Here is a 24708-nt window from a genome sequence, read left to right on the forward strand (position 1 = left end):
ACTTGAAAGGGTTCAGAAAAGATTTACAAGGATGTTGCCAGGGTTGGAGGATCTGAGTACAGGCAGGGAGAGGCTGAACAGAGCTGTTTTCCCTGGAGCGTCGGAGGCTGAGGGGTGACCTTATAGAGGTTTACAAAATTATGAGGGGCATGGATAGGATAAATAGGCAAAGTCTTTTCCCTGGGGTCGGGAAGTCCAGAATTAGAGGGCATAGGTTGAGGGTGAGAGGAGAAAGATATAAAAGAGACCGAAGGGGCAACTTTTTCACACAGAGGATGGTAAGTGTATGGAATGAGCTGCCAGAGCATGTGGTGGAGGCTGGTACAATTGCAACATTTAAGAGACATTTGGATGGGTATACGAATAGGAAGGGTTTGGAGGGATATGGGCTGGGTGCTGGCAGGTGGGACTAGATTGGGTTGGGATATCTGGTCGGCATGGACGGGTTGGACCGAAGGGTCAGTTTCCATGATGTATATCTCTATGACTAACTAAAAAGCAAAATCCCATTTAACTCTACATGAGAACCCAAATAATAATAAATGTTATAAATCTTCATCAGAATTTCATTTCTTAATAACATATACACCATTTCATTCGAATTTGGCATTAAATCATTTATTTACATTAATTGAATAAACCATTGAAGATATTCACTCTAAAGTATCACCTCAGATTTCGACTAAAGGGAGGCAAAAGTATTGGTCAGCGTAAACAGGAAAAAAATGATTGTTTCAGTTAACTCATGATCTCATTATGAGTGGGCTGGACTGAGTAGACAGGGAAAAGTAAAAGGAAGAAGAATGAGAAGGCATAAATGTGTGTGCAATCGGCACAAGAGTGTTGTGAAAACACCATTTTCTCACCCAGCAAGTAGTTCGGGTTTGAAAAGCACTGCCTGGAAATTTGGTGGAGGCAAGTTCAGTTGACACATTCAAGAGGGCAATATATGATTATTTGGAAATAAACAGTGTGCAAGGGCATGGGGAAAAAGAAGGAGATTGGCACTAGGTAATGATGCTCGTTTAAAGGGCCAGTGCAGGTATGATAGGCTGAATGGCCTCCGTCTGTGCCACAACAACTCTGATTCTGTGACACGTGATGTGATTATGTACTATGATGGTAAATTAGTGCTCTGGAAGTTGTAAAATTGGTGGCATGCATTGCAAAGAATACATTATCTTAGTCAGTTTATAACAACAACAATATATTTGATTAACTGCAGGGTAGCAAACAATGGCATGGATCTGTATTAAAGTAAGTTGAGAGCTATGGCTTCCCAAACTTCAGAGTAATGTTAAGTGGGCAGGGAACAGGGAGCTCACCAGTTGAGCCAAACAGGTTTATTATTAACAAGTTGTGCATGAAAAATGTTTGCAGTAGTTACCATTCAATACCAGTTGAGCAATGCTGTTCTCCTTTCGTATTGTAGTCAACAGAAAAAGTACCATCATTAAACTATTATCATTAAAAAGTACTTCATTAACTCACTGAACTTAAGCTGCAAGACATGCAAGATATTGTGCACTGGTACAAGTCGGGTCTTGTATGCAACAGTTTTACTCAGGATTTCCAAAAGGCACTTGATAATGTATTGTACATTAGGCTACTTAAGAGCCCATGATGGTGGGGTAGTATACAAACATAAATCGAGGATAAAGGTATCATTTTTGGGATGTCAACTTGTAACTGACAATGCCATAGGGATTACTGTTGTGACCACATTTATTTACTGTATATATTGGTCATTTGGTTAAAGGAAGTGAAGGTACTATCGCCATGTTTGCAGATGAGAAGGCAAGTACTGTTAGTGACGATGACAAATAGTATATGGAGGAATATAAATAAGTTAACCCTGTATTCAAAAACTCAGCAGATGGAATATAACGTGAAAGAATATGAAGTTATGCATTTGGCAGGATGAATACAAACATTGAATATTATTTAAATGGGTAAAGACTGCAGAAAGCTGCAGCACAAAGAGTCCTAGTCCATGAATCACAACAAGTTAGCATCTGAGCTCAGTGGGTAATAGGGAAAGCCAAGACCTTTAGTTCAAAGGAAAGAGGGGTATGGGATCCTGCTGAATCTAAACAGGGTCACAATTGAAATACCGTGAAAGAATTTAGCCCTCGTATCTAAGGAATGATATACTAGCACTGGAGGCAGTCCAGAGAAGGTTCACTAGGTTTATCCAGAGTATGAATGGATTTTCATACTCTGTAGTAGTTCAGCAGGTTGGGTTTGTACTCATTGCATTTAGAAGAATGAAAAGAGACCTTACTGAAACGTGAGATTCCTGGGGGCTAGACAGGGTAGATGTGGAGATGTAGTTAACTTTTTGTTAGAGTGTGTTAGGACCAGACAAGATAATAAGAGTAAAGAGTCACTCTTTGAAAACAGATGGGAAGGATTTTGTTTCCCTTTTTCATGGTGAGATTGTAGAACATTTTTCTGCTGAGGTTTTTCAAGGCTGGATGTTCAGTTTTTCAAAACTAAGATAGACAAACTTGAAATCATGAAGGAATCAAGGGTTATGGGACAAAGCAAGAAAATGGAGTTGAGGAATATCAGATCAGCCATGATCTCATTAATGGTGGAGTGGGCTGAATGGCCTCCACCTGCTCCTATACTTTACTTCAACCTATTCCTACATGATAGGTTCTTCACATTTAATCAGTCCAGAGGGTGGTGCATGTATGGAATGAGCTGCCAGAGGAAGTGGTGGAGGCTGGGACAATTACAATATTTAAATGGTATCTGGATGAGTATATGAATAGGAAGGGTTTGGAAGGAAATGGGCCAAGTGCTGGCAAATGGGATATCTGGTCGGCATGGATGGTTGGACTGAAGGGTCTGTTGCCATGCTGCACATCTCTATGACTCTATGTGGAGGATAGTAACAGACTTCAGGATTGTATAAAGGGATGAAATGTGAAGGTACATGACAGATGCAATTAATGCCCCCTCTAAGCTGTATGGCTGTGGGCACATACAGTTTCTCTGCTGTTCCATGCACAGCAATCGGTGTTAGACATTGACTTTTGGTTCTGGAAATCACTAACACTGACAGGCCTCAAACATCTGCACAGCCAATATGGAAAATAAGGGGTATGTTAGAAACTGCTCCTCGGATGCTACCTGAACTGCTGTGCTCTTCCAGCACCACTAATCCAGAATCTGGTTTCCAGCATCTGCAGTCATTGTTTTTACCTAGAAACAAAACAAACTAAGTGCTGCAATTCTAAAAGAAATGCAGGAGCATACACAAGTCTTCAAAGATGACATGACAAGTTGAGAAGACTGTCAAAAAGGCACTTAGGATCCTTGGCTTTATAATTGGAGACAAAAACTTAAAAGCATGGAAGCTATGCTAAAATTTTACAAAACACTGATTGATCTTCCAGCCAACTTACAGTCCATTCCCAGGCGCCACAGCTCAGGAAGGATGACAAGGTCTCAGAGGATGCAGACAAGATTCATTGGAAGAAAAGATTTTCAGTTATGTACCAACTCGAGAGCAAATAGAGTCATTCTCCACAGAGCAAAGAAAATGAAGACACCTGATTGATTCAAGTTTCAAATTCTTGAAGACTTTGGAGAGAGTAAATAAGGAGGAATTGCTTTTCCTATCAGAATTGTAAAGTACCAGAGGAGATTTTTTTAAGCCAGTTAACAAAGGAAAAAGAGACGTGTCAATTGATTTAATTACAGTGGGCCATAGTCTGGAAAGCACTCCCTGCAGGGGTAGGGGAAGCGGAAAAGTATTCAAAAGAAAGCATGCTCAAAGAGCTGACATTTCCACCACCTCCAAAAAGATCCCACCACCAGGGATATATTTCCCTCCCCACCCCTTTCCGCCTTCCGCAAAGACCGTTCCCTCCGTGACTACCTGGTCAGGTCCACACGCCCCTACAATCCATCCTCCCATCCTGGCACCTTCCCCTGCCACCGCAGGAATTGCAAAACCTGCGCCTACATCTCCTCCCTCACCTCCTTCCAAGGCCCTAAAGGAGCCTTCCACATCCATCAATATTTTACCTGCACATCCACCAATATCATTTATTGTGTCCGTTGCTCCCGATGCGGTCTCCTCTACATTGGGGAGACTGGGCGCCTCCTAGCAGAGCGCTTTAGGGAACATCTCCGAGACACCCGCACCAATCAACCAAACCGCCCCGTGGCCCAACATTCCCCCACTCAACTATTGTACTCTATGCTACTTTCTCCCCACCCCCACCCCCCTCTAGCTTTTCTCTCCACGCTTCAGGCTCTCTGCTTTTATTCCTGATGAAGGGCTTTTGCCCGAAATGTTGATTTTACTGCTCCTCGGATGCTGCCTGAACTGCTGTGCTCTTCCAGCACCACTAATCCCGAATCTGGTTTCCAGCAACTGCAGTCATTGTTTTTACCTCAAAGAGCCATAGTCTACTGTGCTTTATCATACTATGATAAAGAGGTGCAGTTTAAAACTATTAACATTGGAAAAGTGCAGACCGGAAACAATATGTGCAGAAAAATTCAAAGTAATGTTAGCTCTGCGTATATAAAAGTTAAACAGCATAGTAGAAACCATTGTTCAAGAACTCCCCTCAAGAACAACAAGACCCAATAAAAAATGATCACACGGATGTTCATCAGCAGTGCAGGGTTCTTTGTTTCAAGTTATTCAAAACAATGTTATGTCCCTTCCAAAAGGAAAGGAGCAGAGACATTATACTTGCAGAGCGCACAACACTGTTTCAGTGGATTCCGTCCCTTTTGAGAACAAATGAAAGCTTTCTAAATTGTTGCCATGGAGCCCATTGTGGAAGCTGTTTCTGCTGCCTTATATTGTCAATAATAAATACACCATGTTACCATTTCATGGATGTTAAACCCAAACTCCAAGTAAATCACTTGTTCTTAGTTATTGACCTATAACAGATACCCAAATGTGCCAATTGCTAGATACTGAATTTGTAGCAAGAAAGCAGAGCTGTATTTAGTCCAGCCTTTACTTTTTAATTATACACCATAACAAATTCCCAGCCACATTCATTACTATAATAGTTTTCCCTTCATTCCTCCCTCCCCCCCCCCACTGTGATAACCTTGTTTGTTCATCGAAACAAAATTATCCTTTCAACAAAAAAACATGTTTTGCTCATATTCGTGAAATGTTCCATAGAAGTGTGTCTTTGATATTATTCTTAATTAAATTTTATGTTCAAGAATATTCTTCATTGATTTTCTAAATGAGGTAACCACTGTCAATATTAAGTACACCTCGAAGTATAACACAGCCAACTGCAAAGTAAATACCCCTCTGCTCCACACATTTGTGGACCTTTCTCATACATGAGGGGACCACCTCTTTCTACAGTGGCAGGGGAAGAGAGTAAGGGGCTTCTGCCTCCAGTACTGACTTAGCACAGATTTGAGGGATGGACCTATACAAACTGGTAGGTAGGTTGAGACTGACCCAAACCAGTTCATACAAAAAATCCAACAGGGAATTATGCAGTACAGCTGTCTTGTCCTGTGTTTGATAACAATTTTGTTTGTTATGCATTCTAGGAGGCAGTGACCTACTGGTGTTATCACTGGACTATTAATCCAGAAACGCAGGTAATGCTCGGGGACCTGCGTTCAAATCCTGACATGGCAGATGGTGGAAATTGAATTTAATGAAGAAATTGGAATTAAGAGTCTAATGATGACCATGAAACCATTGTTGATTGTTAGAAAAATCCATCTGGTTCACTAAGGAAGAAAACTGCCATCCTTACCTAGTTTGGCCTACATGTGACTTCAGACCCACAACAATGCGGTTGACTCTTAACTGCCCTCTGGGCAATTAGGGTAGGGCAATAAATGCTGGTCTAGCTAGAGATGTCTACATTCCATGAGTTAAGAAAAAAACAACATTCTTGGGTTTGTGGGTTTGCCCATCCTCAATGCATCTTGAAAAATGTGATGTTGAGCTGCATTTTAATACTGTTGCAGTCCATTGTAGTTACACCCATAGCACCAATAGAAAGAAGACATTCCAGAATATTCCAGCAGTGAAGTACAATACAGTTCCATATCAGGGGTAGAATGCAACTTGTCAGCAACTTGCTGATGGTGCTTTTCCCATATTTCTGCTACCCTTGTCCTTCTAGGTGATAAATAATGGAGATTTGGAGGTGACAAAACAAAGAACAAAGGACAATAGAGCACAGAAACAGACACATTTTGCTCTTCCATACTAAAGCTTACAACAAGCAATTCCACCCAAGAGATTAACATATGTAACCACTATTAAAAGCTATTGCAAAGGACTTTACAAAAGTGTGGACATGTAATATATACATTCACTGAATGTACTGAATGCCAATATTAAAGAATTATTGATCACTAATATTCTGTTCAAGAACTAAACCAGAAAGTCTACGTTACATTCCTTCATGAGGGAATACTGTAGTTGTAATTACAAAATAAAATGTTCTGTCTCTTAGAATTTTTTTAAGTGTTTTGTTCAAGAAGGATCCTAAAAATCTTTCTTCTGCTTATGTAATAGAATTTTAATATCAGTGCTCCAACACAATGTAATGCCATATAATGCATTCCTAATCCATACCATGGAAGTATCCTTATTGTGTGACCCAAAGCGTTAAAATTTTTCACTCACCAGCATTTGAGCTTGTCAAATTGTACCGGGCATTTAACTTCTTGATAATATTTTCATGTATTTGGTACCATTCACTTTCAGTATTGCACCTAGAACAAAATGGAACACATAATTTCAAAAAGGAATTAAAAAGTATATGATTTATCTAAAAAAGTTATTCATCAAAATACTTGCTCAGGCTATGTTCCTGGCTGACAGCACACCAGATGATGTCCTTTAGGGTCAATGAGAGGGTATTGCAATAACATGGGGTGGAGGGTACAAGCTTTATTGCCAGAGTTCCATCCAAAATGTCACTCACCCCTGACTGCCGAGAGAAAAAAAAACAATCTTGACTCTCTCTTGGGGCGTTAGAAGTGGACGCTATCTGAGCTCCCTATTCCTTCAGTTACAAATCATCCGATTGACTGCCTAAGTAATGGGTGTCCAGTTTATGGTTTAATTCTTAACACAACTGGATAAACTGTCATTTCCATTGGCAATCCACCCATCTTCCACTAAAATCAGAGTTGGAAATCAATGGAACATGAGGAATTTCAGATCCCACTCTGTGTGAATGCAACAGAATACTCAGAATTACCAACTGGTATAAAATGCATAGAAGTTTAAGTTTTGTTTTGTTTCAAACCTGATGAAGCATAAACAATCAAAATGAAGTCTCCTCAATGTGCTTACTTCACACGACCACTGAAAATAAATGATCTTGTTTCTAATTTTATTACATATAATTAAAAAGCCTGAAATTTCTTGAGTTTTGTTGATTTCCACTCTGACACCACTTAAATAAAAATAAATATCTTGAGAGTACTGGGGAACTCACTAAACAATATTATTCAATCTCAAATCTTGGATGCAGATCACAACTTTTATTGAAGAACTAAGTTCAACCCTGCCTGCCACACTGTCAGCATACTTAGATATCCCCCATCATTTATAATTTATTTAGAAATTTTATTTAATTTGTAAATGATGCATAACTTTGTTTATGTGAAGATGCGAAAGGAGAATTCAAAAAGTTGCAAAACACATTTCCCTCTCCCTTTCTCTTCAAACTCTTCCTTTCCCATTCAGTGGAGTTTACCCACTGCACAGATGCCAAAAGGGGTTATTAAGGTCACAACATACCATGGAGCACTGAACTTCATTTCTCTCTAATAACTCGCCATGTCTGTTCTCACAAGAACTGCTGAATAAAATTCACCAGAAAGAAATGACCCACATTAGCTAGTCCAGATGATCACAACCATCTCTGCCCCCTTCACTTGATCATTAAAGATAAAAGATTCTACTCTGCTGTTAAAGGAACACCAGATCTGCAATGTGGCTTGGTGATTTAACAAAGGTGCGCGCGCACACACACATACGCACGCACACAAAAATTGCCTTTTAACAAATTTTCAGAACACTGAATTAAAGACTCTCCAATGTTTTAATGTTTATCTTACAGGCAGATCCTGTGTATAAAAAACAAACATACCAGAATTGGAATTGTTTGCTTTCGTCAGGTGTCTTGCTCAAATGGTGATGAAATGTCGGAGCAAACGCTTGAGAGCAAGGCCCACAATATCCTCCTCCAATCAGGCAGCACCTCTGAAATCAAGTGCACAGTGAAGATATCCTGCCCAGCCAGTCAATCAGTGACCAGCAGCTCTTGCACTTGGCAACATCATAGAGAAGGTTTGCTGCTGTCACAACAACCACCAATATTGCAAGGACCAAGTGTTTTATTTGGATGCAATGGCATTTTTGGGTTGGGGTTGGAGGGGTGTGTAGTGGCAGTGGATTTGGAAAAAAGGGCAGGCCAGCCAATCCTTGCCTACCAGCCAATTCTTTGAATGTATATCCACCTTGCCCCCAACTGACAGGTAGCCCCACATGAGTTTACTCGTCTCACTTACCCCAGCTTGAGCAGAGATATTTGCAATCAGAAGAGCCTCAATTGTCAGTGGACAGGAAAGCTGAGCCTGGGCCATCCAACCCAGAACTTAATTCAGGAAATCAGCAGCTTCCTGATACATATTCATCTCCCCCAAAATTAAGGTGCAATCTCTCTTCTGGGATTGGAAACTTCCATTTTAAGATTGGAAATACATAGTGGAGATGAGAAATATTTAGGCTATCATTTAGGCTTAATATTTAGGCTATCATTTAACAGATATTGAAACATAGAAAAATCCAAACCAGAGTAGGCCATTCAGCCCTTCAAGCCTGCTCTGCCCTTCAACAGCATCATGGCTGATCATCCAGCTCAGTACCCTTTTCTTGCTTTTGCCTCATACCCTTTAGTCCCTTTAACACCAAGAAATATATCTATGTATCTCCTTGAAAACATTCAATGTATTAGCCTGAACCACGTTCTGTGCCAGAGAATTCCACAGGCCCACCACACTCTGGCTGAAGAAACTTTTCCTCATCTCAGTCCGTATGCCTACTCACTATCCTTAAACTGTGTCCCCATGTTTTCTGAAACTAATGTGTTGGAAACCTGCAGTATATTAACATATTAACAGTGCCTTCCTTTATTTTTATACATGGTCGCAAAAAATGACAAAATACAAAATAGGAAATGGCATCACCAACCCAAGGAAACCTCAACACAAAAATAGAAAGCGGCCATACCACCGATGTTTCATCCGGACGCTCACTGATGGTGTTACTTAGTCTGGTGATGAAACGGCTGAAAATGCACCTTCTAGCTCAGCGAGCAAATCGACATCCAGAACCTCAACCTGAGCTACAAATCTTCTCAAAACTTGCTAACATCAGGAAAAACTGTTCAAGGATTCACCCATGACTTGGCAGTCAAGCTGCCAATGGAATTGTATGATTCAAGCATGTCCTTACACCCATGGGTGATAACCACCAGGAGGAAAGCATTGTAACTTTGGCCAGGGCAGTGGAAAGGTGCTGAATTAGGAAGCTTACAAGTAATTTCTTATGGAGTGATTTCCATAGTGATGTGAACATGAAAGATGACATACAAGCTTCACACCAACAACTGGTAGCTTATTTTGTGCAAAAGCCATCAGGCAACAAGAAGATGAAGAGAAAAATATTCAACATCTTCATCAGGACATCTCAAAAAGAGAGAACTCCTGAAAAATGAGTTACCCTCATGTCACCAATCACAAATGCAGACATTCACACTTCTCTACATACAGCAGCATTGCTAGACAGTGAGACACAAGATGAAATAGGATGGTGGCCAACAACTAAATGACCAGCAGAGGCAACTCTATTGAGGTGGTCAATTATGAGTTGGGAAATAATACTATAAATCACATAATTGTTTTTGGAAATACAATGAGACAGGAATCTTGTTAACAGTAGCAAACAAATATTCTATTACATATGTGTCTATCTCACAACCTGAAATCTAAGCAGTACTACCATAGATCATCCATTCCAAAGTACTGCAAAGCTCTGATAAAACATAGAACATTCGAGTGCAGTACAGGCCCTTCGGCCCACAATGTTGCACTGATCCATGAAACCAACCTGAAGCCTATCTATCCTACACTATTCCATTTTCATTCATATGTTTATCCAATGACCATTAAATGCCCTTAAAGTTGGCACATCTGCTCTGTTGCAGCCAGTGCATTCCACACCCCAACTACTCTCTGAGTAAAGAAACTACTTCTGACATCTGTCTGATGGCTACCACCACTCAATTTCAAGCTCCGTCCCCTCGTGCTCGTCATCACCATCCGAGGAAAAAGGCTCTCACTGTCCACCCTATCTAACCCTCTGATTATCTTGTATATCTCAATTAAGTCACTTCTCAACCTTCTTCTCTCTTATGAAAACAGCCTCAAGTCCCTCAGCCTCTCCTCATAAGACCTTCCCTTCATATCAGGCAACATCCTAGTAAATTTCATCTGCACCCTTTCCAACGCTTCCACAGCCTTCTTATAATGTGGTGACCAGAACTGTACACAATACTCCAAGCGTGGCCGACCAGAGTTTTGTACAGCTGCAGCATGATCTCGTGGCTCCAAAACTCAATGCCTCGACCAATAAAAGCCAACACACTGTATGTCTTCTTAACAACCCTATCAATTGGGTGGCAAATTTCAGGGATCTGTGTGCATGGATATAGATTTGTCTGCTCATCTACACGGTCAACAATCTTACCATGAGCCCAGGACTCTTTCTTCTTGTTGCTCCTTCCAAAGTGAATCACCTCACACTTTTCCACATTAAACTCCATTTACCACCTCTCAGCCCAGCTCTGCAGCTTATCTATGTCCCCCTATAATCTGCAGCATCCTTCAGCACTATCCACATCTCCACCGACCTTAGTGTCATCCACAAATTTACTAACCCATCCTTCCATGACCTCATTTGGGACTTTTATAAAAGTGACAAACAGCAGTGGCCCCAAAACAAATCCTTGTGGTACTTCACTAGTAACTGAACTCCTGGATGAATATTTCCCATCAACCACCACCCTGTGTTAGCTGTGGAAGATCTTTCCCACAGAACCATAACTTAAGATGGGCAAACACTTTTTTTAAAAAACAATAGTGCCTTCCTTTTTAGGTAAATATATGTAACCATTTTAAAGATCATGTTATTTACAACTGATACTGCATTTGAGGTGTGCCTGAGGGAATGTTTAGGCTGGGAACGAGCAAGTGGTCATAGAGTTTAAATGCAGGAAGGCACCTTACACTCTTGCACACCGGGAAAATTCACTCTGTTTACACAATTAAACAGCCTCTGCAGTCCGCATGTTAGCCAAGAAAATGACTGATTTCAATAATATTCTGACCAGTCATGGGAGTCATGATCTCAGTTACCTCGTGATGGGGTAACTGCCAGTTGCATCATTAGAGAATGATCCTCAGTATGCTCTGGTTTGTAGGTCTAAAAGCACTATTGTCTTCCAACTCATCAGCAGCCACAAACCTTAAGTGGAGACTCTGACTGTGAACATGGTTAATTGCATTTCAATGGGGCTAGGACTGCCAGGTTCAAGACTGTCATGGACAAATCAGTTCATGCCCCACACAAATGTATAGTTTGAGAACAGAATGATTGAAGAGAAGATGGTCATTCAGCTAAGTTTTTGGCAGAGTTACCCAATTAGTGTCACACCCTTTGCTCTTTCCCCAAAACTGCATAGATTTTCCTCAACAAGAATGCATTCCATTCTCTTTTGGAAGTTACTACTGAATCTGCTTGCACCACCCTTTCATGTAGCATGCTCCAGATTGTCACTTGTTGCACAAAAACATTTCGCTTCAAATGGATTCTTTCTTTCCAATTATCTTAAATCTTTTCGCTCAGGATACAGATCTTCTTGCCTCAGGCAGTGGTTTCACCTTACATACTCCGTCAAAGCCCCTCACTATTATCAAAGCTTTCCTTCATCTTCTCGGGAGGAAAATTATCTCAGCTTCATTCATTGCTCCATGTAATTGAAGTCACTCATCCCTGAAGTAATTTTGATACATCCTGGCAGAGATTGTCCAGCTCTACTATGTTGTGGCCAGCACTCCACAGAACAACGTTATGTGATATTCAATGGATCTCAGATGAGTCATTTGTAGTCGTTCTTTTACTAGGCCCATCATCAACCTTCACAGCTAGGCATGAACGTTCTTTCCCCATTGCCCCTGTATGTTGCCTCTACTGCCTCAAGGCCTTGTGGCAATGTTTGAAACAACATGCCTGAGGGAGGAAGCAGTTGTGTCTGGTGCAAAGTGGAAAGTGTTGGAGTAGGTAAGAATGCAGTAGCTTTGAGGAATGGATGGGAAATAAAGGTGGCCTTGGTTAGACATCACACTACCCTGCCCAACCCCTAAATGACGCACAGTAGCTCAGTGGTTAGCACTGATGCCTCACAGCGCCAGGGACTCGGGTTCGATTCCAGCCTTGGGTGACTGTCTGTGTGGAGTCTGTATATTTTCCTCGTTTCTGTGTGGGTTTTCTTCAGGAGCGCCAGTATCTTCTCAGTCCAAAACAGTGCAGGTTAGGTGAATTAGCCAAGTTAAATTGCCCATCGTGTTCAGGGATGTGCAGGTTCGGTGCATTAGTCAGGGGAAATGTCGAGAAATAGGGTTATAGTGAATGGATCTGGGTGGGATACTCTTCAGAGGGGTCAGTGTGGACTTGTTGGGCCAATTGGCATGTTTCCACACTGTAGGGATTCTATGATGACCCCAGACCACAGAATCCCTACTGCTAGAGGGCTCTCTCGTTATGCTAAATGCATTCTTATTAAAGGGGGATTCTCCTCTATCTGCACACACACCCATACTTAATTCACTGAAAACAAAAAATGCTGGAAATCACAGCATCACTGGGGAGAGCACACTCACGTTTGAAGTCTAGATGACTCTTCATTAGATGAAGAGCTCTGATGAAGAGTCATCTAGACTTCAAATGTTAGCTTGCTCTCTCTCAATGGATGCCTGTACAGGACATTGGTTGGGCCACTGTTGGAATATTGCGTGCAATTCTGTCTCCTTCTAATTGGAAAGATGTTGTGAAACTTGAAAGGGTTCAGAAAAGATTTACAAGGATATTGCCAGGGTTGGAGGATTTGAGCTATAGGGAGAGGCTGAACAGGCTGGGCTGTTTTCCCTGGAGCGTCAGAGGCTGAGGGGTCACCTTATAGAGGTTTACAAAATTATGAGGGGCATGGATAGGATAAATAGACAAAGTCTTTTCCCTGGGGTCGGGGAGTCCAGAACTAGAGGGCATAGGTTTAGGGTGAGAGGGGAACGATATAAAAGAGACCTAAGGGGTAACGTTTTATTACAGAGGATGATATGTGTATGGAAAGAGCTGCCAGAGGAAGTGGTGGAGGCTGGTACAATTGCAACATTTAAGAGGCATTTGAATGGGTATATGAATAGGAAGGGTTTGGAGGGTATGGGCCAGGTACTGGCAGGTGGGACTAGATTGAGTTAGGATATCTGGTCGGCATGGACGGGTTGGACCGAAGGGTCTGTTTACATGCTGTACATCTCTATGACTCTAAATGAAGAACAACTTTTGCCATTGATGGCCATAGGTGTGCGAAAATGTTCACTAAAGCTTGACAGTTTGCTTCTTTGGAAATACTGATAAAACTTCCTAATGTCATGAGGAGATCTCATGCCATGAACTTCATATTCAGCTAAAAAGTACAAAAAGAGAAATTTTACTGTACATGTAGACTTTAAGCATGTGGTCCTCTTTAGAGTCCCTGCTATCTCTTTCAGTTTGCAGCAGGTCTGCAATGCTCAGAACTGCACAACCAAATGGTCGCCGATACTGTGCATTGCAAGTATTCTTCTTCTCTCCTGCAGCCATTCGACCTGTGGTGTCACACCAGATAAACATATATTTATTTTCAATAAATTTGCATGGAATAAATGTAGATTGAAAAGATTAAAAGTCCTTTGATTACAAAGAAAATTAACTTTACCCAGTCTTATAATGTGAACGGTAATATATATATCCTTCCTGATGTCACTGCTCCCCAAATCCTGAAAAAGACACAGAATCAGAACAGGTTGTAACACCATTTTACAAAGCTTTACTGAAATACTACTTCGCTTTGGATCTTCAGTTTTATACTGATGGTTTAAACAAGGTCTATATTAAATTAATATTTTAGCTGAATTGAGTAGTGTGATTCCTGATGGTCTAAAAATAGAAACCTTGAAAATAATTTTAAGTGAATGTAACAGAATTTTTTTACTCAGTTACTTGACTTTCCTTGAGCCACAAATTATTTGCAGCTGAGATGACAGATCTACTTCCATGTCAACAATAACAGTTTTACAATCTATCAGTAGCATTGATAGGAGTGAAAATTATGATTTGAAGAAACAATGGAAGTGATCACCTAACTTTTTCATTTATTTTAAAAGCTGTTTCATTTAACTTAAAAGTTAGAAGCATCATTGCAGTTGTTAAATTTCATACTAAATTACGTAGAAACTTGTGCTATCAGTTGTATGAATAAACCAGGAAAGGATTTTCAGTGTCTAACTTTTTCTCCCTCCTTTTACTAATGCAAAGACCATGAGGTATTGGAACAGAAGCAAGCCATTCATTCTACTGAATCTAGAATTTAGGAAGAGGATAAGGAGGAGAGAGGGCTTGTGGGGAAGGTAAGGGGGAAGTAGGGGCAACAAGAGCAGGTGATGTTGGACATGGACAAGAAGTTCAACAAGGAACAACAAAGATGAAGGAAAGGATAAGAGAAAGGGAAAGGAAGACTGTGCAAGGAACAACTCAAAGGAAACAGCAAGGAGTGAAAAGGAGGTAAAAGGAAAGGGTAGTGGATTTTGTCAGAAACCAAAGGAAAGGCAGATGTGGGCGGGAAGGTGACCGAGACATGAAGCAGCAGCATTTTGTAACAGACCTTAGTTGAATTCTTTTGAGTGTGATGCAACCACATCATTTGTGTTGTCCTTGTATGATTTCTACTCAAATTTTCTTCATTTTGATTAGACAATCCAAGCCATCAGGGGCAAGAAATAACATTCCAAAATTTTATGAGGTTGATAGGTAAGCAACATAAGTGCACTAAGATGGGAGACTTTGATCTTTTGGGCCGGCCACTGGAGGTAGTGCAGCTTTTGTGGGCCCACATCAAGGCCTTTAAAGTCTTAAATCCTTATTATCATTAAGACAGATGGTGAGCTTTGGCTGGGGAAAGTTGTGTTCAGCTACAGATATGTAATGGAAAACATTGCTACTTGATGCCTCCTCAAATACACTGGGAAGTTGCTTCTGTTAGGCGGAGAGACTAGGACCTGTGGGCACAGTCTTAAAATTAGAGGGGGGTCAATTTAAACAGAAATGAGGGGACGTTTCTTCAGCCAGAGAGTGGTGGGCCTGTGGAATTCATTGCCACGGAGCGCAGTGGAGGCCGGGACGTTGGGCGTCTTCAAGGCAGAGATTGATAAATTCTTGATCTCACAGGGAATTGATGGGCCACTCCTATGTCTTAAGGAAATGGAAAAAGATTTTCCTGAAATTGGCACAAGAATTATCTGCCACGTTTTAATAGAATTATTTGGGATAGAGGGAAGGTTGCACAGCTACATTGTCCTAAAGATGCAATGGCAAACCTAGGACTTCCCTCATTAGTCACAACATAAAATCGCATTAGTCACTAAATAAAATGTAATAATCAAATAATTCAGAGATCTCCTTTTTGTCAATTGTGTTATCAATAATTATTATTTCAGAACAATATGAAACATGCATATCTCTGCCCAGGGGTGAATCATTGGCCATAATAAAGGGTAGGCTGGTTCCTGTTTTAAGGCAAATACTTTTGTTTCTTTGAAGTCCCACCACAAGTGGAATTTAAACTCAATTGTTTAAAACCTAGAATTGAAAACTAGTCTCAGTCATAGTGATTATGAAACAATTGCTGTTTGTTGTAAAGCCCATCTGGTTTATTAATGCCCGGTAGGGAAGAAAATCTGCCATCCTTAGTTGGTCTGGCCTGCACCAGAATTCAGACTGACAACAATGGATTGACCCTTAACTGCCCTCTGAAATGGTATAGGGAGCCACATCAATTGAAGGGAAATTAAGGGTGAACAACAAGTATTGGCTGACCAGTGACATTCAGATTCCATGAAAGAAATCTAAAATGAATTTGCCAATACAATTTAACATCCATAGCCATTGATCTTGATTTAACCTTTTTGAACACACTTCCCCAAAAAACTGTATAAATATTACAAGCACAACAATTAGCTTTCCACTTAAACTAAGAACGTCATAGGTCACACTACAAGTTTACCACCTGATTAGGTTTCAAAACAAAGAGAGCTTTAAGATCTACAGAAGAGGAATATAAAGCAATTTCTGCAATTCATTAAAAACACTGTACAAATAGCATTTATGTTAACCAATCAAACAAGCAAAAGTTAAACTACATAAATGCTTGCCCTGCTAATCAGATATATTAAAAGTTAACTGTAAATGTTATACTTACAACAAAGAGAGTGCATTGCCTTTCCATTCTCTCCGGAAATTTCGGTAATCCATTCTTATTCAATTTTACAAAGAATCTTTCACTGCAAGAAGATGAAGGTGGCAATGAGGATTCATCATCTTTCAATGCAGTATCTATAATATTAGACATTACAATTTGGAATCATCATGATAGTTAGCCAACTGGAAGAAATTCATAATCTTATACAAACTCCATAAATTATTTCTGTTCGTACAAGATATCGAGCCCTATTCAAAAAGGACTTCTTTAAAATTATTGTTTTAAAGGCCTCCAGTTGCTGAAAATTCTATTTTGCATTATAGTTTCTTGTCATGCAGGCATTGAAACAGTGACTATATCCAAGTCTATTTGTAATCATAGTGACTTCCATATGATCATTGAACGATAGAATGACTTGAAGCCCATTACAGCTGAAGAGCAATTCAATTAGTCCCACTGGCCTGCTCTTTCCCCTCCGTTCCCTTGAAGTTGTTTTCTTACCTTCAATTCCTTTCTGAAATTTATAATTGATTCATATTCCAACACCCCTTTGGGCAATGCAGTTCAGATCACAACAATTTGTTGTGTATAAAAGATATGCTTTCTTATGCTGTCTTTGATTCATTTGCCAGTCGCCTAAACTTGGGTCCTCAGATTTTCAACCCAAGTTTCTCCTCATTTACAGCTTTAAAACTGCTCATGATTGCGTATCTCTCTCAAAACTCCTCAATTTTGTGCTGAGGAGAACAATGCTGGTTTCTCCTGTCCCACATTCTGGTGGTCATTCTAGTAGATGTTGAAGCATAAGTGTTCGGTGCATGAAGAAATGCCATATGCATAAGAATGATGCTAGCTTATAAAATGAAATACGATAATTTTACAAATGGAAGAACTAAAATAAAAGAAACTAACATATAAATTAAGAAACTCTCAGTAAGCAACTGGCTTTGCTATACTTGAGAGATTTAATAAAATGGTGACTACAATGTAGTGTGTCAGTAGCACCTCACATGAGTAGGAAGAATCAAGCATTCATCCCCTCCAGCCCGCCCTATCATTCTAAAAAAATCTTAGTTAATGTACCACAGGCCTCAACTCTGCTTTACTGCCAGGTCCTCATCACCATGAACTCATCAATATTTCAATAATCTATCTATCTCCTCTTTAAGTACTTTTAGTCATCTAACCTTGCCAATATTCTGGGGTACAGAATTCTAGACATGGGTCTGGATTAGTGGTGCTGGAAGAGCACAGCAGTTCAGGCAGCATCCGAGGAACAGTTCCTCGGATGCTGCCTGAACTGCTGTGCTCTTCCAGCACCACTAATCCAGAATCTGGTTTCAAGCATCTGCAGTCATTGTTTTTACCTAATTCTAGACATGCATTACCTTCAGAGAAGAAATTCCTTTGTTTCTCAGTTTAAATAAATATCCTCTCTACTGAATAATTATGTTTCCTGGTCTGAGATTCCCCCACTAACAGAAACACCTCCTCAACATCTACCCTGTCAAGTCTCCTCAGGATCTTGTGCGCGTCAATAATATCATCCCTCATGTTTCTAAATTCTAATGAATAAAGGCCTGTTTATCCATTCTTGATAATTCAACCCCTTCAGCATTTCAAATGCAGACGTGTTGTCAAAACTATGAGGTTAAAATCCTTTGTCAAAGTGTGGTGCTCAATTAAATGTAGAATATGTTCCTAGACACTAATTAATGCAAGATGACTACGTGCATCCAATTTAAAATATAGGTTTGTCTCTCAGAATTGAAAGTATCTTAATTTGTTTTGACAACTTTGAATATCGGTTTGAAGATGGGTCTTTTGGAAAGAATAGATTCACATTTTCAAGAAAAAATGCATTCCTGATAAATCTTCAAAATGTTTCATCAATTTAAATTACAATAGTGGAATTTCTGGAAAATTGAAATGGAAGCAGAAATTAATGGAAACAAATCCATTCACATCAAAAATGAGAAAGAATAGATTAATGTGTCGGGTCTCCTGACGAAGATGAACCATCTTTTTCACTTTCAGGAGAATGATAAACCTCAGCATCTATTTGTTCTATATTTAAGTTGCACTCAATAAAATTCATATTTCTAAACAGTAACATATAAATATCACAATTTTTTGCAAATTCCATTAAACTGATTCAGAAATTAAAATAAAATACTCAGTAAAAAGTAAGACGACAAGGGCAGAGGTTTTCCCCAAAGAGGAGTGAAAATCAAAAGGAGTACTTTCAACTAGTCTTTTGTGCTTCCCTGTGGACTGGGAAAAGCAGTTCTAAGAATTGGCCATCTGCTCACTTTGGTTGGTGAATAGTTTCTGTGGACCCAAAGGAGAGAAAAAATGTTCAAACAAATGCATGGAAAAAAGGAAAATTTAACTTGATAACTGGAAAAATCTTAAAAAGACACATATACTGCTAAAACGGCCCAGGACACAACAGTCTGACATTCCCTGCATGGATCCAGAAAGATGCACACGCAACCTGATCCCAAGTTATTTACATGGAATAAATGATTGCAGAACTTTATACTCATTGTTTTATGATTTATTGATTCCTCCACCCAGGCACACGGGGAGTCAAGATAGTTATGCTGTTTTGCTTTTTCTATTCTTTCCATTCTCGCACAATTGAAGGCGCTTAGGACTGCGTGACTAAAGTGCATGAATAATGGTGAATAAAATGAAAGTTTAAACTTTCATACTTAAAGAAGAAGAAAAAATGAAACAGTGGGTGTCTACTAATTTCCTACAGTCCTGATTGTTTACACAGACTTCTGTTTGTGGAGATATCAGTTTAATCTCATGACATTGGCTGATGGAGAAATCGCCTGGTCAACAAATTACTGCAGAAACTTTAAAAAAACATTATAAAACAAATATTTGTTTTAATTCTTTTACTTTTCTTGATTTAGTTCATGAAACTTGTTCTGCACATTCCACAAATACTGAAAAGTAAACCTTGCCATAAAATGATTTATAAAGAATCCATGGACTTAACGAAGGAAAAAGATACAGAACTGTATCTCAGGAGTTCTGGAATAAGCTGTTCATGCAATTTTAAAATAAACGATATCCAATCACTGCAATATTATACATAGCGGTTTGCAGGAATTGAAGGGTCCAGTCATGTCTTTCAATAAAGTTTAAATCACTGTCTGATTTCTTCTTAAGCACCTCAATCCAAGGAATTAATCATACCATTAGATTAGATTAGATTACATTACATTACAGTGTGGAAACAGGCCCTTCGGCCCAACAAGTCCACACAGACCCACCGAAGCGCAACCCACCCATACCCCTACATTTACCCCTTACCTAACACTACAGGCAATTTAGCATGGCCAATTCACCTGACCTGCACATCTTTGGACTGTGGGAGGAAACCGGAGCACCCGGAGGAAACCCACGCAGACACGGGGAGAATGTGCAAACTCCACACAGTCAGTCGCCTGAGTCGGGAATTGAACCCGAGTCTCAGGTGCTGTGAGGCAGCAGTGCTAACCACTGAGGAACCGTGCCGCCCGTAAAATTTATTTTTATAAATCGGTTCAAAAAAGTTGGTTCACAGAATTGCTAAATTTGACCACTGTTTTAAGTTAGTAGCCATAATAACAGATTTCTAATAAAAATATTTCTGTTAATCTCTTTTCAAACTAAAACAGAATTTGAACAAATGTCAGTAAAAACATTATTTTGTACAATGCCTAAGTGTCACACCCAGGAAGATATCACATTTGCAACTTCAACCCGACTGACAAGCTTTTGGAAATTTTGAAATTGAATCACAATGGTGACATGCCAAAACAACACTCCAATGTCGAAATTACACCTGTCATTATCAAAGATAATCCCGAAACATAGTCAATGGATTTTGATGGTACGTCACCAAATTTGCAAAGGAAATTTGCAAGGAAACCTGACAAGAGCAGTTATCTAAAATTGTTGCAAAGGAGGATCGCTGGACTTGAAATATTAACTTTGCTTTCTTTCCATAGATGATGACAAACCTGCTGAGTTTCTCCAGCAATTTGTTTTTATTTCAGATTTCCAGCAACTGCAGTTCTGTTGTTTTGTTATCTATAAATTACATGTGAAAGACCACATTTTGCTTCCATTGAATATCAACAACCATTGACCATGTGACTAAAACTGTGTCTGTGAAATCCTTTTGTGCCAAACGTTCAAAAGACATGGAGGTAGCTAACAGAATAATACTAACAAGACAACAGATACCTTTTCCTTTTAAGAACAAAGAGACATAAACATTTTTTGAGGAAACTTTCCAGCCCTGATTCTGAAGCTCCAACTCTACCTGAAAATAAATTAGACCTTAAGATAACATCACGACTTCCTACTGAGCTGAGCAGCTGAAGAGACCTCTCTTCAAATGACCCCTGCAATTCGTCTGGATATCCAACTCCAGCTACATGAATTTATCTGAAATACACTTCCGAACAGGAAAAGAAAATATTGTTTTATTTAATACTGAAGAGGCTTGGTGGATCAATGGTTAGCACTACTCTCAGCACCAGGGACCCAGGTTCAGTTCCAACCTTGGGCGACTGCCTGTGTGGAGTTAGCATGTTCTCCCAGTGTCTGTGTGGGTTTTCTCCCACACTCCAGGTTAAGTGGACTGACTGCTAAATTACCCCATAATGTCCAGATACATGCAGGCAAGGTGGATAAGCCATGGCAAATGTGGGATTGTGGGGATAGGGTCAGGGGTTAGGTCTGGGTAGTATTATCTTCAGAGGTGCAGACTTTGACAAAGGGTCAGTTAGACTCAAAACTTCAGCTCTTTTCACTCCTTACAGATGCTGCCAGACCTGCTGAGATTTTCCAGCATTTTCTCTTTTAGCCTCTTTCTGCACTGTAGAGATCCCATCCTATGACATGTTAACTATTACTTTGGTTTAACATTTGCAGAAATGCACTACCTTCATGAACTGCGTCTTGAATGTGTGGTGTGTGACTGATAGCATTAGATCTATTAAGGAAAGTGTGAAAATAAATAATTCTCTCTTTGTTTAATCTACTGCTATATTTAATCACAGAAGTTGGCTGCTGGTAATTTTAAATGCAGACACACCAGTAGGGTTAAAAAACACAAACACCTATCTTTTCAAAAATAAATCACATGATTACAGACAAGAGGGAAGAGAATTGGTGGGTTCAAGTTCCTTCTCCTCTCCTGTCCATAAATCTAAAGGTTCATATTGCAGGAGTTTAAAAATTAATTGCTCACAAATATTTTAAACTCAACCAATTGATCCTTAATTCTTCCCCCAACTGGGTCAGGGCTGTTTTTCCAAGTTGGTTAGGGGGTGGGTCAAGGTCAGTTCTGAGGGTCAGCTCAGTGAACATCAAGGGAGGTTATCAGGCACTATTGCTGTGATGGAAGTTGGCAATGTCAGTACAAGGGATTAGAGGCACCATGCTGAAATTCAAAGGAAATAGTAACCGTGAAGGGAAGCAACTCAACATATATGGGAAGGAGACAATGGTGCATTAGGGGATGTGGGTTACTATGTAAGGAAGGGATGGTCATCAGTGGTCACAACCACTCTGGTTTCAGAAGGGAACAATGCAACTTGATGGTTGCATGACCACGTTATAGGGCCAGGGCAGACAGGGTAATGTCGGGATGTAAAGACAAAGGAAAGAAGCTGGTTGGAAGAATTGGAACCTCAGTACTGATGGGGTTAATCAGGATTGCAAGGAAGAAAGGAACAATAAAGGGTTCACAATTGTGTGTGTTGGGGGGACCTGGATTACCAGGCTGAGCCTACAATACTCTCTGCCAAAAGTGGGCTGCTTTCCTTCCATCATCATGCAAATTGTAAGTGCGCAATTTATTTGTAGCAGGTTGGATAAATGTTCTTTCTCTTGTCTGCATTTTCTCCTGAGTGATGTCAGGGGCAACTGTATTAATTATGCAGTGTTGATTGCAAACATCTGTAAGCATGAGAAATGTATACATTGTCAAACAATGTGGGATACAAATCCTGTCACAAACAAAGCTGAACAAGACATTGGTCATCACATATCAATCATAACCACCTCTGAAGCAGAAGAAATTACAGGCAACCTTATAAGTGGCATCCGTGGACCACAATTCATAAAGAAAATCCAAAATGTCTTCAGCTGCTCAAGGGCCTGGAGATTATTTCATCTCACCTTCAAATACAAGTAACACAATATGCTCTTATATGAAAGTTTGCCTTTTTGGGTAATGAAGGGGGGAATAACTCATCAGCAATCTTACCACAGTCTCAATCTCCCACTGTACTTGAGACTTGGCTTGTATTGCATTCAGAATAAAGTCTGTGTACAAGCATTCCATGGCTCTGCTTGTTTCAATGTTCCTCTGTGTGGAGGATTATACTGAACTGGCATTTGTGTATGATGCAAATGCTGACTGCTCACATTACCAAGATTTGGAGATGCTGGCGTTGAACTGGAGTGTACAAAGTTAAAAATCACACAACACCAGGTTATAGTCCAACAGGTTTAATTGGAAGCGCACTAGCTTTCGGAGCGACGCTCCTTCATCAGGTGATAGACACATTACCAAGGACCTCTTCTGTTTCTGATCTTCTCCACACAGGCATGATTTAGAAAATCTGTTTGTCTCACCACATATACAGCCAGACCTGGTGAGCTTCTCCAGCACTTTGCTTAATTGAAAAAGTGCCCAATATATCGAGCTACAGCAGGGATTATCATCACTTTGCCTACAGTGCAACGATTGACTATAAATTTGTTGTTGCATGAAAGCCAAGCAGTCCCTGTTTGTTTCCAGAGCAAATGCTGTTCTTTTTTGGTTTGCTTTTTCATTACTTTTCCTGCTGCTGAATAAAAAATATCTGAAGTTAACAAACATCTGAAGTTATCCAGTATGCGAAGTTCCTACATTGAACAATGAGATGTTGGGCATCAGGGAAAGATTGGCACTCCCTCAAACAGGATTCTGAGATAACATGTCATGAAGGATGGAGAATCTGTGGGTCTCGGTTCATAACTCGCAATGCATTCACAAATGTGCATTGGTATTTGCAATGAAATGTCAGCCATGCCTCCTACTTACTGCCAGAATCATGCGTTTTTAGTTCCTGCCCCACCACATGCTTTGTAAAGGGCAGTTCCTGGCTACCATTGCTTGACCTGGTATAGGACTGTGTGTTAAAATTTAACGCCGGAAGTCCCGGGTGGTCCAGAAAGTGGCGGCTCCTTCAGGCTGCAGAGAGGGATGACAACGTGAGTGGGGCTCCATACAGGCATGGCGGATAGCTAATGAGGCGAGTGGAGACTAGTGTGAGAAACTGTAGGAGAGGTCTTAGACAGAAACTTTTCACCAAAATTGATACTTTGCCAATTTTTGGTAAATATCAGCCTGTTATAACCTCATGAACAGCTTTATTAAATCAATTCATTTTTTGAATAATTAACCACAGAAGAATCAAGATCTCTCTGCAGGCCCTCTCTGGGCACAGATCTGCATCCTTTGCTCGAGTGAACAAGGCACAGACCAATGACATGCTAACTGTGACCTCACTCCAGGTGCCCCGTCCTCACAAGCCAACAGTGGGGATGTCATTACATACCCAGCCGGAGGAGGGACCACTTACAGGCCCCACAGGACTCTTTTCTCAGGATACTCCAGAGATAGTCAGGCCTTCCACCTCCAACAATCCTGCCAGTCTCAAACATCTGGGAGATCAAACCCACAAAGTTCAACCCGCACATGGAAAGGACAGACTCAGCATGTCTGGGGCTCTCCAGACACACCCGAAGGTCAAAAGGCTCCATTGAAGAGGTTCCCTCTATCTTTGCTGGAGAGACCAGACTACACCCAGAGATAGTGGGAAGGAAAGAAAAAAACTGAACTGAGGGTATATGCGTGGCACAGGTGACACATCATCGTAAATTGTTCTCACATTTGTAAATGTATATTCATGTTCAATTATCAGCAGTGTGAGTGTTGTTTTAGTTGCAGGCAAATACTGCAGGTGCAAACCTGGTGTAGATTAGATTACTTACAGTGTGGAAACAGGCCCTTCGGCCCAACAAGTCCACA

The 24708-nt window shown here is 40.3% G+C and overlaps 1 protein-coding gene across 5 annotated transcripts in view; it reads right to left on the reverse strand.

Annotated features, from left to right (window-relative positions):
- LOC122559665 (dedicator of cytokinesis protein 4-like) overlaps window positions 1-24708 on the reverse strand; it is a 456397-nt gene that overhangs the window by 215434 nt on the left and 216255 nt on the right. For all 5 annotated transcript variants that reach the window (XM_043709518.1, XM_043709520.1, XM_043709517.1 and 2 more), the window contains exons 9-12: window positions 16617-16698; window positions 14079-14139; window positions 13821-13968; window positions 6656-6744 (exon numbers count right to left, since the gene is read on the reverse strand). In XM_043709518.1, the coding sequence (XP_043565453.1) occupies window positions 6656-6744; window positions 13821-13968; window positions 14079-14139; window positions 16617-16698 (380 nt within the window). The remainder of the gene's footprint in view (window positions 1-6655; window positions 6745-13820; window positions 13969-14078; window positions 14140-16616; window positions 16699-24708) is intronic.

The sequence above is a fragment of the Chiloscyllium plagiosum genome, chromosome 19, assembly GCF_004010195.1.
Source record: "Chiloscyllium plagiosum isolate BGI_BamShark_2017 chromosome 19, ASM401019v2, whole genome shotgun sequence".
NCBI classification, from domain to species: domain Eukaryota; kingdom Metazoa; phylum Chordata; class Chondrichthyes; order Orectolobiformes; family Hemiscylliidae; genus Chiloscyllium; species Chiloscyllium plagiosum.